The 15,215-nt window shown below is 48.9% G+C and overlaps 1 protein-coding gene across 2 annotated transcripts in view; it reads left to right on the forward strand.

Moving 5' to 3' along the window:
• WDR90 (WD repeat domain 90) overlaps positions 1–15,215 on the forward strand; it is a 1,426,420-nt gene that overhangs the window by 1,023,705 nt on the left and 387,500 nt on the right. For both annotated transcript variants that reach the window (XM_085628141.1, XM_085628142.1), the window contains exon 36: positions 2,108–2,279. In XM_085628141.1, the coding sequence (XP_085484267.1) occupies positions 2,108–2,279 (172 nt within the window). The remainder of the gene's footprint in view (positions 1–2,107; positions 2,280–15,215) is intronic.

Below are 15,215 nucleotides of genomic sequence, written 5' to 3' on the forward strand. Positions count from 1 at the left end.
AGATCCATCTCTAGGTGGATTGTTTCTAGTATATCTTTCTGCTACCAACTGGCCAACAAAGCCCTTCCGGGCAAACCTAAGGTCCATTCTACCAGAGGAAAAGCCTCTACCACGGCTCTCCTCAGGAATGTACCTGTTGCAGAAATTTGTAAAGCAGCCACGTGGCGATCAGTACACACTTTCACTTGCCATTACTGTTTAGACTCTGACACACAGGCGGATGCTCAGTTTGGGCAAGCCGCTTTGAGAAATCTATTTGGGTGATCTCATCCGTAAAATGTTGTAGTTCGATGTACTTATACTGCTACTCCTCCGCAGGGAAGTGGGTATGGGCTTGCTTTTCTATTCAGTGCTTATGACTATTGATGAGTATCCCCTGGAAGAGAAGGATAAGTTCCTTACCTGTAATCCTAGTTCTCTCTCAGGGGTATACTCCTCAAAGTCATAAGCAACCCTCCCTCCTCCGGACGAGTATTGACAGTATACTAGTGTTTCAATTTTCTTGCCATGATCTCTGTTTGTACACTGTAAAAAAAGAACTGACCAAACTGCCACCTGTGGGGCATGATGGGAGCAGGGGGCTCCTGGTGGTCTTAAAGGCTCGGTGTCCAGGTTCTTGGAATCCTTAAAGGCAGGGTGCCAGTGTTTATATTACTGTGACGTTTTTTTCTGTTATGCAGCCTATGAGCTAATTGGTTTTTTTCTGAAAATAAAGGGCTGTGTTGGAACACTATTACACTATACGTACTCTGTTGCAGTGTTTATATTAGAGATTATTTTCTTTTTCAAAAAAATCCATGTAATTTTGGCATATTAGCCTATTGGAAGTACATTAGGCTGCATATTTATGTATGTATACATGTATATTTGATGTTGCCGTTACATTAAATAAAATGATGAGTGAAAGTGAGTTTGCTCACATATTCCGAGACACGGTGGGCATCTCTCAACCAGCACCCCGACGATCAGGAAGCACGCCAGGATAACCGCCATTGATTTTGAGACATGTATATATGTATTTTTTGGAAGTACTCTGTACTTGTTTGTCTAAACAAACACATATATATAGATATGTATTTTTATATATGCTCCGGGATCCCGCATGTGGGCGGGGATTATTCAGTGTTTATGACTTTGATGAGTATAACCCTGGAAGAGAACTAGGATTACCGGTAAGTAACTTATCCTATTTGCATGCAGAATGTGTGATGATATAACACTTTGCTCTTATATTATTTTTAAAAAAAGGAGTGTCTCAGGGAGTGAGATTCATGGTCCTGATAAGAGCCACAGAGAAGGGTGGCAGGAACATGTAGACCGAATTTTAGGGAAGAAAACAGGGTCATTAAACCTGAGGATACTTTCTACCTTTTCTTCACATATTTTAATCCTACTGCCTAGGACTAAATAATTACAGTTTTTCCTACCAGATTAGAACCGCTCCAACTACTATCATCCATCATTTTGTGGTTAGACACTACACAGTGCTCTAGTGTAACACACAGGTAGCAGCGCCCCTTGTTCCGCAGTGAAACAGGAAGAACCCAGTGATGAAGCATGCCACCAAGGGGTTACCCTGGTGTATGAGGGTTATACTATAAAACGCTTTTTGCTTTTTGTAATGGGAGAATTATCCCACACGTTCGAGTAGGGCTCTTGTTTTTTGTTGTACTTTTATAGTTATGCATCTACCAGAAATATTGTTTCAGAAGCTGAGTAACTTCTTCTTTTATGAGGTCCTTTCATCTGCTTCAAGAAATTGTCCTAATTGAGTAATGTGACCTGCTAAAGTACTAACAGTAGCTTCTTAAAGTAGCAAGGGGTTGAGAGTAAATAAATCCTTGGGGCATATTCCAGGTGAAGTGTTCATACACTTTGTTACCTTAAAGAGGGTAAGGGGTTGACTGGAAAAGGGAATTTAGGAATTGTCATTCTTGTTAAGGTTGCATGCTCATTTTCTTTTGGGAATATAGTTCAGAGTCCAATGTGTTAGACACTTATTTCTAAGGAACATCTCATGTCCTTTACTTAGTTTTGACAACAAGTTTACTTTCTCCTCAACCTAGCCTATTCTGACTGCCTTTTCACTTCACTGTCTGCCCTCCAGGTCCAGCTCAGTCCTTTTAGAACATGAGATGATTCTAGATGGAACTTTGGTCAGTGCCTACTTCGATGATTTAATGGATATGGGAATTGTAGGCACAACTGCTGGAACCCTTTGGTACATAAATTGGGTGGAGAACAATAGCATCCGTTTGATCAGCGGCCACAGAAACAAGGTAAGATATGTTAAAATATTTCCTGTGTGGAACTTTACTTTGCATTATTTAAAAAAAATCTAAAAACTTATGAAGTGCTCTGTTACCCGTTAGGTGTCCTTACAATATGAACCTGGGATAACATTAACCAGCTACTTTGAGACCAACCATTCACAAAAACTAATGTCCCTCTCACATTGTTTAACAGATGCATCAAATTCAGAACTGTAAGGAGTATCATACTGCCCTAGTTAATGCTGGGATGTAGCTCACTCCACTAAAGCTTGAGATTGGTACTGACAAGGTAACATTTCAATGTAGCAACTGACAATTAGACCTGGTTTGCATCTGCTGTGAAATGACAAGGCAGATGACTGATGTGTAAGTAATCATAAGGCTTTATAATCCTACCTCCTGCTGTGTTTTCCTGCACAAGATAGCACCTCTTGATATGGATTGCTGATCATGGCAGTGATCCTTCCAGCTGCGGAGTGCTTGGGATCATGCTTGGCTGTCCTGACAATATTTTTGCACTCTTTCTGCCTCCAGATTCGTAACATCTTGAATACTTTACGGTAGCTGAGGACCTCATACAGAACAACTTCAGAAATATATTTTAAAATCATTTTTGTTAACGATAAGCTTCTTGGAGACACCAGAGTGTCTCCTCATCTAAGCTCTGTCAGCGGCACAGCTGAAATGAAATGAAAAATATTCTGCATCCAGTTAGAGCCTCTGAACCCTGCTCCTGATTCTAGAGATTTGTTTCAAATATTCAGACATCCTGGTTCCATATTTCATTACTTCACATTGGATTTTTTTTGTCTTAATGTTTTAATAAAATAGTTATCTGCTGTATATTTCTACTTGCAGATTCCACAAGAATATCCCAGGCGCCAGAGTGTATTCGTAAATTTCAATAGCTTTTCCACTCTGGTAGAGAGCACTGACTCCATGTCGGCGTGGCACACAATGTAGTAGGCTGGCTCAGTATATGGTGCACACCTATTGGTCCAGGCAACCCTTAGTGATTGTGCAAGTGGTCCCTGATAACCAAAGCTTGCAAGGGGTAGCTCTGGAAAGCAACTAAGGGTTATGCAGGAGGGTGTAAAGTGGGTGCATTTACCACACATGTCAGTCAGTGATGCTTACACAAGAAAGAACCACACCAGCGTTCGTAAAATACAGCAGTATTTATTACACACCAACCCTAAACTTCTTTGGTATATCTACTACCCTGAGATGTCAATACAAAACAAATATAGCATCAAACAGGTAAGTAAAGCACATAAAACACATCGGCCCCTATGGAGGGGCCAAACCATATATGGAAAAAATGGAATGCGAGGTGAGTATCAAAACGAGACTATCACCCCAGGGTCTGCAGGACCGAGTAAGCACAAAACCACCAAAGGTAAGTAGCTAGGAGACCTAGGCGTCCGGGTGCAGAGGTATTACCCCGAGTTGGTGTCCATAGATGAACGGGGGTAGTCGCGGTTGGAGTTCAGAGGATTCAGCCAGGACCCTTACCTGAGGACCTTGAGGAAACCCGTTGGAACCAGGGAGGTTGGAGATCATCCCCACCCGTGCATATCCAGAGAAGCAGGATACCTACAGCAGGGAGCATGGGTGCATAGGTGTAAAGTGGTGTCGGAACCACCCTTTGAAGTCAATGGGAAACCTCGGATGTCCAGCTGCTACAGTGACGCGTGGACGAGGTCGGTGGAATCCAGGCATGCATCCCAAACGAGGAGTACCTGTGGAGAGAGGAAACAAAGCCCAAGCCACCCGTAGTCGTCCAGGGTGACCAGGAGCACAATGCCAGCCCTTCTCGGGGGTACTTTACTGTAGTACGGAGGCCTTGAAGATGCAGTTGTGGAGACCAGGCGATGCTGTAAGATCACTGTTGCCGTCCACGAGCTGTCCCACGCTGATCTACGAATCGCAGGAGGGTCAGTGGCCAGCAGGACCATCAACAAGCCTGGGCAAACACAACGTTGTGTTGCAGGATGAACTGCAGGATTGAGGACGAGCAAGGTCCAAGGGACACACCCACTACAGGTAAACCAGCGACAGGCCTCCGCAAGCCACAGAGCCAGCAGGAATCGATGGAGACCCCCGAAGGACCCTCTGGCAGCAGGCACAGTGAGTCGCGGGGAGGCCCCAGCAGCACACGGAAGATGGAGGCCCCCGTCACAGGAGATGCAGGGAGGAAATTGCTCTTGGAGCTGTGTGTTGCTTGGAGTTTCTTGGAGCTCGGAGGTCTTCCGATTGGAGATTCAACAAGCCTTGGAAACGACAGACAGACAAAGTGCCCGCAGCTCCACGAGGGATTACAGTCTTCCCATCTGCAGAGAAGGCTGGTCCAGCCTCTGGAAAGTCACAAAACCACCACCTGTCTTGCAGAGCCTTGAAGAGTCTGCCAGACAGCAGGGTCCACAGGCCGGTTGTTATCATTGAGATGCCTTCGATGGAGAGGAATGACTCCTTCACTCCAAGGCAGATTCCTTCTTGCTGTCCTTGATGCACACAGAGTCCTTGTGACTTTGGAGGAGCACAGTCATGGATGATGCAGGATGGTTGCAGAGCATGGATTCAAAAGTTGTACTAGGAGCCTTCCTGCCAGAAGCAGTCTTGTCTCATGTCCGGCCCAGCCCAACAGCAGAGTCCTGTGTCTAGCAACAGAAGAGTCTTGTGGAGGACCCTAAAGACGAGTCTTGCAGTGGAATACTTGTTCAGACACAGCTAGGGATCCACCCTGAGGAGAGCCCTTTAGTAACCCAGGAAGGGGGTTGGACAGCTTCTGCGGTGAACCACCTTTTGGGGGGGAGGGGTCAGGGATGCTACTCTGGGGGACTAACCAGTGAGATGCTCCCAGGGGCTTCAGCTTATTTTAGATTAAAAATGGCAGAATTAAGCAGCCACCTGGTAGAACTCTGGGCACCTCCCTGGTTTATGTAAGGAGGGCGCCAAATATGCCCTTCAAAGCAGTCTGGTGGCGTTCGGAAGCATCACCACCCTAGCTCAGAGATGCATAATTCTAAAGGAGAGGTAGTTACACATCTCCTCTACAGGAAATCCTTGGTTCTGCCTTCCCCTGCCGGAGTTAACCTCTCCAGTAGAAGGTCAAAACAGTGTCTGGGGTCGGCGGCAGCACTGGCTTGCACGCAGACCCACAAGGCTACACAGGTAGGCATGGCGGCGTCCTCTAAGTAGTCCCACCAAATCATTGTATCATGCAATTAGCACTGGAATCATTATCTTTGCATGATTCCAACATGTTTGATGCCAAACATGACCAGGTTCTGTAAAGTCATGCAGTTGGACATCTCGGGTTTGCCAGTGTCCACTACATACCATAAAATGGTTTCCCGGCACTTACAAAACCCAGAGAATTGAGTCTGGTGTTAATAGTGGTTCCTCTGCTCATGCACTGGCACCCTTACAATTAGAACCCTGTCCTTGGGCTACAGGACCTACCTTAGGGGTGACTCATAAGTCTTAAGTGCAGTGACCATGATATAAGGTAAACCTTATATCTGGGGTGAAAGGTGCGTGCACCATTTCACGCAGGCTGCGATGGCAGACTTGTAGACACAGTTTGCATGGGCTCCCCTGGGTGGCATAATACATGCCACAACACATGGGAGACCCCTGGTGTACCAATGCCCTGGGTACCTTAGTACCATATACTAGAGACTTACATGGGTACACCAGTATGCCAATTGTGGGGTGTAAAAAGTACTTACCAAACAAATTTAGAGGAGAGAGCACCAACACTGGAGTCCTGGTTAGCAGGATCCCACTGTACTACAGTTTAAACACACTGACACCAGGCAAAAGATTGGGGTAACTACCGCCGCGGCTCATGTCATGGAAAAGAGGGGGATGAGGGGGAGCAATGTAAAAAACAAACAATAAACTTTCCTGCTGCCTTCCATCGCGTCCCGCTCGACTTCTCTCTTCTTCCGTCAGAAGGCACAGGCTCCCAGCCTGCCCTGCAGCCAATCCTGAAGCTGGTCTAACCTGAGAATGGCTTCAGGATTGTCCGGAGTGCCCTCAATGTGCGCTCCAGGACAGACTGTGAGTCTGTGCCTGTCCTCTCTAGCCCAGCAGCATTCTTGGGTTGGAGAGAACGTTCACTGCGCATGATGGTTGGCCGACCTGAAACAGCCACCAAACAGTCATGTGCAATGAAGGGAGTGCACATACCACTCCCTTCAGTGCCTGTCGTCACTGTAGCCCCGCCCCCATGACTCAGGATAGGAAAATAAAACAATAATAAAACGTTTTTTTACCCGTTTTATTATCCTTTTATTTTTCATGATTTGGAGGGTGCTGGCGGGGGGGGAGACACTCCTCCGCCATAGCAGAAGAGCTGCCCCAGGGTAACTATGGCAGAAAGATCCTACTTTCCTACAAATGGCGCCAGGGTGACATCACTGGAACCATAATGCACCACCCCAGAGTTCTGAAGTCCGTTCCTTTTTTTTCCAAACCCTTCACTGATCCAGAGCTCACCCTCTTGTTGTTAGAGAGTTTCTTCATGAGATTGATGCCCAATGTCAATTACAGACCGCTATGACATTTGTTTGTAGTCTTTGGGGTTAGAGCATGACAAAAGAATGTGTGACTCCTGCATTCATCTGAAGATGATTAAAGAAAGGGAATCTAAACTTTTTATGGCCTGAGCTTAGGATGATCATCAAGTTTGCTGTCTGTTCTAGCCAAGATCTCCGTACCCTTCCTCTCCTTCTTTCAGATCTTTCAGGGATAAGGGCCACAAGCACAGAAGGGCCACTAGCACAAGAAGAAAAAACTGTATCAGTCTCTTCCAAGTGTAAATCCCCAAGGTGCCCTGCGTCTCCTGAGGAATCCCCTGGAGCTTGTGGTGGGTCAGCCTCCTGAAGGCTCCAGCGCTGCTTTTAGGTCCTCCTCCTGGGCCAAAACATTCAGGCTCTTCTCAGTGCCACAGTAGTACCCCATGCCTCTTCAGACATACCTTGAGTTCCTTACTCCAGGGTCAGAACCTGTCTTTTTTCTTAAAGCAGTGTTTGAGATGTTTTGTTGGGCAGCAGTCACCTTCGGCAATGGTGGTGAAAATGTGTCCAGGCACATTATAAAAGCCAGTCTGGACACAGTCATCTCTGTTGCCTGGGCTGTGGGGTTTTCTGTATCCCTTTATTGGCATGCCTGGGTTTGATCATCAGTTTTCTCAAATAATATCAAGCAAATCATGAAGGATTTTTGTTTTGATGGTGCTGAGTTGTTCGGGAACAAGACACACACTGCTTATGGAAGACTTAAAGCAAGCAGAGTTGCAGCTCATTCTTTTGGCCCCAGCAGGGCTACTTCTGCCACCAGAAGCTTTGCGGCCTCTCATGGGGATTCAGCTTTTGGCAGCGTTAGAACACACAACTTAGCAGCAACTTCAAAACCCTCTGTTGAAGCAATACCGAGCCAGAAGCAAGTGCAGAGTCTGCATCACCAACAATTGACCTCCTCCTTTCCTGTACCAGCAGGGAGGCATCTTAAGTTTGCCCTTGTCAGACAAGTAGGTCCTTCAATTTGTAGGAAGGTAGTATGCCCTACCATTTCAGTAGATGCCTCTCCAAGTCTCTACCATGTAGTCCCTCTGGATAGAAGACCATCTTGCTTTCTGCAGTAGGAGGTGGCTGCACTTCTGCAGAAAAGAGCTGCGGAATTGATGCCAGAGCAGGACATTTTCCAGGGATGCTACTCATGGTTCTTTTTGGTCCCAAAGAAGTACGGCTGTCTTAGTCTGATTCTGGACCTTAGGGTCTTGAATCTTTTCCTCTGCAAGAATCCAAGACCTTTTGAGTGACTAATCCATAACAGCCCACACGAGACCGTGGAGACGCCCAGGGGGTATAAATTGAACTCTCAGAGGTGTGGGTGATGAGACAATGTACCAAATTTGTACTATGTATTGATTAACGTGCTACCTGATGCATCTATACAACATGATTTGTAATTGTCCGATGCAGTCAGCAATGTTTCTTTTAAAATTCAATAAAAATGTTTAAAAAAACGAATCCAAGACATTGAGGTTATGATTCCGATGTATCTGATAGAGACTTCTGTCCATAGATTCCTTACCTTAGAATTACAAAGGTGCCAGACTGCATCCGGGTATTTTTTGTGAGCTGTACCCTTGTGCAATGGTAGGTGGCGTTGTTCAACTTCGTGTGGTGTTGTCCGATCTGTAAGTGAAGTGCACGGTGCCTACATAGGCACCACCCCAGTGCGCTGACTTCAGTTCTTTTCTTTCTGCACTAGTCAGTTCAGATCTGGAAAAGAGCTACCTCCGGTCACTTTTTGACTGATCTTTTGTGACCATTTGGCAAAGACTTTTTTAGACATTGTCTCCTAGTGTGCATGATGTCTGTGAGGAAGGCTGGTTTTAAGCCTTGTGGCGCCTCTCATCGGCAGATGTCGGTTATCGATCGACACCTTCTCTGCCCCTGGTGTTTCGAGCGTGACCACGATGCCAAGACCCATGTCTGGTGTCTCACTACGTACCCCAAGGCCTTGAGGGAGTGGTCACTCAAGTTAGTTGCCCCTTGATTAGCAACACTGCAATTGTCCCAATCCCGGTCGAGAGGAAGGTCCCAGGATCAGTCGCAAAGCCATCAATCTCCGTCGCAGTAGTCTGGGCATTCAGGTAAGTTCCACAAGAAAAAGAAAAGCAAGAAGTCGAAGAGGTCTTCAACTTTGCCCCTTATGTTTAAGTCCACTAATGAGACAAGGCAATGTCGGCATTCAAAGCCTGGCTCTGCGGTTGAGCTGACGCCAAGGCCATCTTCGCGCCTCCCCGAGTTTCCTGGAGTCGGAGCGACCCCCACCCAACTACATAACTTTTATGAGGCCATGCACCTCATGTGGGTGGCATTTCTAGCCACATCCCTACCCACCCAGCTCCCATGACACTCAAGCTTCCCATCTCTGCGTGGCTGAGGACACAGGACTCAAACGCCTCGTCGGTCAGGTAGTCAGAGGTTGGGCCAGTCCACCACTCTCTCGGCAGCCACAGTTTACTCTTTAGTTTGCCCTTTGAACTTCATGGGCACCCAGTGGGAGGCAAGATACACCATCACCTGCACCACTGTAGGTCGATAACATTCGACCACTGGATTCTCCAGACTGTCGAAGGGGCTACTCCCTCTCCTTCATGTCTATCTGTCCACTCATGCCATAAACTTGCAAGAGGCTGACAGAGAACCACATCTCTTTACTCTGCCAGGAAGTGGTGACTTTCTTTGCCAAGGGAGCCATGGAGATGGTGCCGGCATCAGAAGTAGGTCATGGTTGCTATTCCCATTACGTTCTGGTGCCCAAGAAGGACGTAGAAGTTTGTCCTATCCTAGACCTGCACCCTCTCAATTTCTTCCTGAAGAAGGAGAATTTCAAAATGCTCCTGCCTGCTCAAGTTCTGTCTGCCCTAGATCCTGGACTCTGGATGGTAGTGGTGGACTTACAGGACGCCTACTTCCACATCCCATCCTGCATGCCAACATGTGTTACCTACGGTACACGGTAGACCATGAGCACTTTCAGTTCACTGTGCTCCCATTTGGCCTTACCAGCACCCCTCGGGTGTTCACCAAGGTGAAGGCGTTGGTTGTAGCTCATCTGTGGAGATCAGGGGTGCCAGTTTTCCCATATCTGATAGAGACATCTAGCCGCAGATTCCTTACCTTTGAACTTCCAGGCTTCAAGCTGAATCCGGAATATTTTTTTTAGCAGTACCCCTGCGCGCCGGTAGAAGGTGTCGGTCGACTACGCGTGACGTTGTCTGCATTGTGTTCGTCATTGGTACGACATGCGCTTCATCAATCTTTTCTTTCCGCGCCAGCCAGCGCTGTTCCTTTTAAGAGAGCTACCCCCTGTCATTTTTTGAGAGAGTTCTTTCAACTTTTTTTCGACATTGTTGGTGTGTTTAGGAGTCATATCAAGCAAGAAGACTTCAGGGCTCAAGCCATGTGGCGCCTGTCACCGTGGCAAGTCGGTCACAGACCCCCATTTAGTTTGTGTCTGGTGCCTGGAGCGCGATTTCGACTGCTAGGCCATTGTGCTGAAGGCTTTGAGGGAGTGATCCCTAAAGTTTCTCGCAGCCCGGCGTCCTGCACCACGGGAGTCGCCTCGTCGGTCTCAATCCCAGTCCAGGAGAGGAAGGTCCAAGCACCGCTCCGATGAATCGAAGTAAGGTCCCTCGCATCGCCTGCGGCGCCTCCCCAATCCACATTCTTGACGACACAGAGCCGGTTGGGCGTCTTCCGACACCGAGACCGGAGCCGTACGACTCCCTGCCGTTTACCCTGCCCTATTCTGAAGGGTTAGGGATGGAGGAATAGGATTGAGATGGGGTAGCAGGATCCCTTAGAAATCCCACACCAACAAGATGTAGGACTGGTACGAGGAACTGGGTGATACCAGTGGTTTGGACACCCCTCCAGACTCTGGCATACTTTCCCCTCCTACCCTGGCTACGGAGGAGGGAGCATCCTTTGCCATGGTGGTGTGTAGGGCTGCAAAGGTCCACGACCTGCAGCTTCCTATGGAGGCAGTCAAGACTAACGCCTTGACAGAGGTCCTGCAGCCTGGGGTCTCTAGCTTGGAACCCCTGCTGCCTTTCACGAGGCCTTAACAGACGTCCTTCTGAGAACCTGGTCCAAACCTAGCACAGGGGCCCCCTGTGAATACGACGATTGCCCGCCGCCATCGTCCTGCACCGGGCAACCCACTTTTCCTCACCACCTACCCCACCCCTCAATGCTTGGTGGTCCAGGCTTCCACTTCACGTGGCGCGTTCCCTGCCACACCCCCAGACAGTGAATCCAAGAGACTGGAGAACTTCGGAAAGAAAGATTTTTCTTCCACCAGTCTGGCATTGCGGTCTGTGAACACTGCATGTCTTTTGGGCCTTTACTCCCATTTAATATGGGATAAAGTTGCGCAGATGCTGCCCAGAGTCTCGGAGGAGGACCAGGCTCTACTCTCCCCAGCTATCTCAGACAGGAGAGATGCAGCTAAGTTTGCCATCAGATGTCGCTTGGACACTACGGACTCGCTAAGCAGAGCGAATTCCACGGCAGTGGCCGTTCGTCGCCATGCCTGGTTGAGAACGTCTGGTTTTTCAGGGGATCTCCAGGCTTACCTCATGGACATGCATTTTGATGGCTCTTGTCTCTTTGGAGACTAGGCGGATGCTGCTCTTGAGCACTTCAAAGACTTGCGGGCCATGGCCAGGTCTTTGGGCCTCACCACAATCCCTATGGCCTCATCCGCTTTTCGCTCCTTTCGTGGCTATGTGCGCAAACCCTATTCCGCCCAGAGGACCCCGCAAGTTCAGCAACCTCTGTGGGGTTGTGGACGCGGTTCACCCCGTCCCTGTGGGTCAGAAAGCCAGAAGTTGAGTCAAGCCACGATCCCCTCCTCCACCGCAACACCTCCCTAGTTCGATCCCCCAGGATCACTCCTGGCCAATCAGTGGCAGAGTACGCCATCATCTCCACCACTGGCAAGACATTACATCGGACAGGTGGATGTTGCAAATAGTCAAAGGGACTATTCCCTCCCTTTCGAGACTGCTCCTCCGTCTATGCCTCCACAGTATGATCGGCTGACGGAGGATCACCTTGCTTTACTCCACGAGGAAGTCAAGACTCACTTGGCCAAGGCAGCCATGGAGAGGGTTCCCGGGCCAAAGTAGGTAGTGGTTGCTATTCCCGCTACTTTCTAGTTCCCAAGAAGGACAGAGGCCTTCGTCCTATCCTAGACCTCAGAGCCCTCAATTACTTACTCAAAACAGAGAAAATCAAGATGCTCACCCTTTCCCAGGTCCTGTCTGCCTTGGACCCAGGAGACTGGATGATAGCGCTGGACTTGCAGGATGCCTATTTTCATTTTCCCATCTTGCCTGCCCACCGTCGCTACTTGCGGTTCACGGTGGGCCACAAGCTTTTTCAATTTGCAGTGCTCCTCTTTGGCTTCACCAGCGCCCCTCAGGTGTTCACAAAGGTGATGGCGGTGGTCGCAGCCCTTCTGCGGAGATCGGGGGTTCCAGTCTTCCCCCTATTTCGACGACTGGTTGTTGAAGGCAGGATCGCCCCATGCAGTTGTCTCCCACCTCCAGGCTACGGCGAATCTCCTGCATTCGCTGGGGTTCACTATCAATGTGCCGAAGTTACACCTTACACCCACTAAAATGCTCCTTTTCATCGGAGTGGTTCTGGGCACAGTGCAGTTTCAGGCCTATCCACCCCAACGGCGAGTCCATGATATTCAGACTATGATACCGATGTTTCAGCATCTGTCCTGGATTCCGGTGAGAATGACTCTGAGGCTGTTGGGCCTCATGACCACCTGCATCCTGCTAGTGACCCATGCACGGTGGATCATGCGGGCTCTGCAGTGGGACCGGAAGTTCCAATGGGCACAACATTGAGGAAATCTCACCGACCTGGCTCAGATTTCAGAGAGCACTGCGAGAGACCTGCAGTGGTGGCTAACAGACCGTGATTCATTCAAGGGCGGACCCCTCTCCCTTCCACACCCAGATCTCACAGTAGTGGTAGATGCGTCCCTTCTGAGATGGGGCGGCAATCTGGGGGAGGTGGAGATCAGAGGATTCTGGTCTCCCGCGGAAGCCAAGCACCATATCACTCTGGCGAGCTTCGTGCATCCTGAATGGCACTGAAAGCCTTTTTACCATCAATAAAGGGAAGACTCGTACAGGTGTTCTCTGAAAACACTACTGCCATGTAGTACTGCAACAAACAGGGCAGGGTGGGGTCGTGGACTCTTTGTCGAGAGGCCCTGCGTCTCTGGACTTGGCTGGAACAACAGGGCATTTCCCTGGTGGTTCAAGACCTGGCCGGTTCTTTGAACACCAGGGCGGACGAGCTCAGCCAAAGGTGCCTTGCAGATCGCAAATGGCTTCTCCATCCGGAGGTGGCACAAGGTCTTTTTCAGTGGTGTGGAGAGCCTTGATTAGATCTGTTCGCCTCTGAAGAGAACGCACAATATCAGCAGTTTTGCGTGTTGGAGTTTCCAGGGCGGCTCTCATTAGGCAACGCTTTTCACCGCAAGTGGAGCTCAGGCCTCCTATACGCCTTTCCTGCCCAGAGTGCTCAAGAAGATCAGGAGCGACCAGGCACAAGTTATTTGTTTGGCGCCGAACTGGTCATGGAGAGTTTGGTATCCCGAGCTTCTAGATATGAGCATTGATCTCCGGTCAGGCTTCCCCTTCGGGAGAACCTTCTGTCGCAGCAGCGGAGGGTTCTCCACCCAAACCTGCCCACCCTCCGCCTCCTTGTGTGGAGATTGAGCGGCGGCAGCCTTTTACCTCCCTACCGAAGTCTATGAGGTTATCTTGGCAGCCAGGCGTCCCTCCACAAAATCGGTATACGGCTGCCCGATGGAACAATGTTGTAAATATTGTACAGACCGGTCTATTGACCCCTTATCTGCTCCCTTATCTGAAGTGCTTCTGTTTATACTTTCTTTGGCCCAGTAGGGCTCTGCTCTGGGCACATTAAAGGGCTATCCTTTGGCCCTTTCCTCTTTTCGTCGGCTACCTGATCAGCCCCCTCTTTTCAAATCTCCTGTGGTGCAGACATTCCTGAAGGAGTTAACCCACTTGTTTACTCCTTCATCTTTAATTATGCCACAGTGGGACCTTAATTTGGTTCTCACCTTTCTGATGTGTGCATCATTTGAGCTGCTTCAAAACTGCCCTTTGCGGTTGCTCACCATCAAGACCGCTTTTTTGGTGGCAATAACCTCTGCCAGGAGGGTAAGTGACTGTCTTCACAGCCTCCTTACCTGACGGTCTTTCCAGACAAAGTGGTTCTCCGGACTAGGGCATCTTTTCTGCCTAAGGTGGTAACACCCTTACATCTGGGACAGTCTGTTACCCTGACCACCTACTTTGCACCCCTGTACCCTTCCAAGGAAGAGGAGTGTCTCCGTCGTCTGGATCCAAAAAGAGCGTTATCCTTCTAACTCGATCAAACAGAGTTCTGGGTGGATGACCAACTCTTTATAGGATACATGGGTGCAAAGAAAGGCTGTGCTGTCCAGAAGAGGACTATATCCAGATGTGTTATCCTCTGTATAAAAATCTGTTTCACCTTCGCGAAAAACATCCCCCTGAAGGGCTTAGGGCCCATTCCACCAAGGCAAAAGCGGCCACCACGGCTCTTCATCGTGGTATTCCCGTTTCCGATATCTGCCAAGCTGCCACGGGGGCATCCCTGCATACGTTCACCAGACACTATTGCCTGGATTCCCGGGTTTGCAGTGAAGGTCTGTTAGGTCGCTCTGTTTTACAGGATTGTTTTGGTCTAAACCGTCCGCAGTCCCTTCTCCGGGGATGGTATTGCTTGGGCATCTGTACAAAGGTAAGGAATCTGCGGCTAGATGTCTCTATCAGATGGAAAAGTTACTTACCTTCGGTAGCACCTTATCTGGTAGAGATATGATCTAGCCACAGATTCCTTTCCGACCCACCCATCCACCCCTCACTGCAGAATTATTTTAAGTGTCAAGGATGTTCCCCTTCAGGGTCCTAACTGTTCATTTTTTAACACACCATGGTCAGTCACTTCATGGCTTCCAGCGTCAGGCGTGGAGTGAAAAGTACTGACGTCAGCGTGCCAGAGTGCCGGTTATATTGATGACGCAGATGTCATGACGACGACAAACACAACGCCGACGACGTCATGCTGAGTCGACCGACTCCAACTACTGGCGCGCTGGGTTACTGCTAAGAAAAATCTTCTGGATCAAGCCTGACTCCTGGAAGTTCAAAGGTAAGGAATCTGCGGCTAGATCATGTCTCTACCAGATAAGGCACTATCGAAGGTAATAAACTTGTCCATCTCGACGACTGGCTGTTGAAGGCAGGCTTGCCCCAGGCATTCGTCTTCCACC

Source organism: Triturus cristatus, chromosome 10, assembly GCF_964204655.1.
Source record: "Triturus cristatus chromosome 10, aTriCri1.1, whole genome shotgun sequence".
Classification (NCBI taxonomy): Eukaryota; Metazoa; Chordata; class Amphibia; order Caudata; family Salamandridae; genus Triturus; species Triturus cristatus.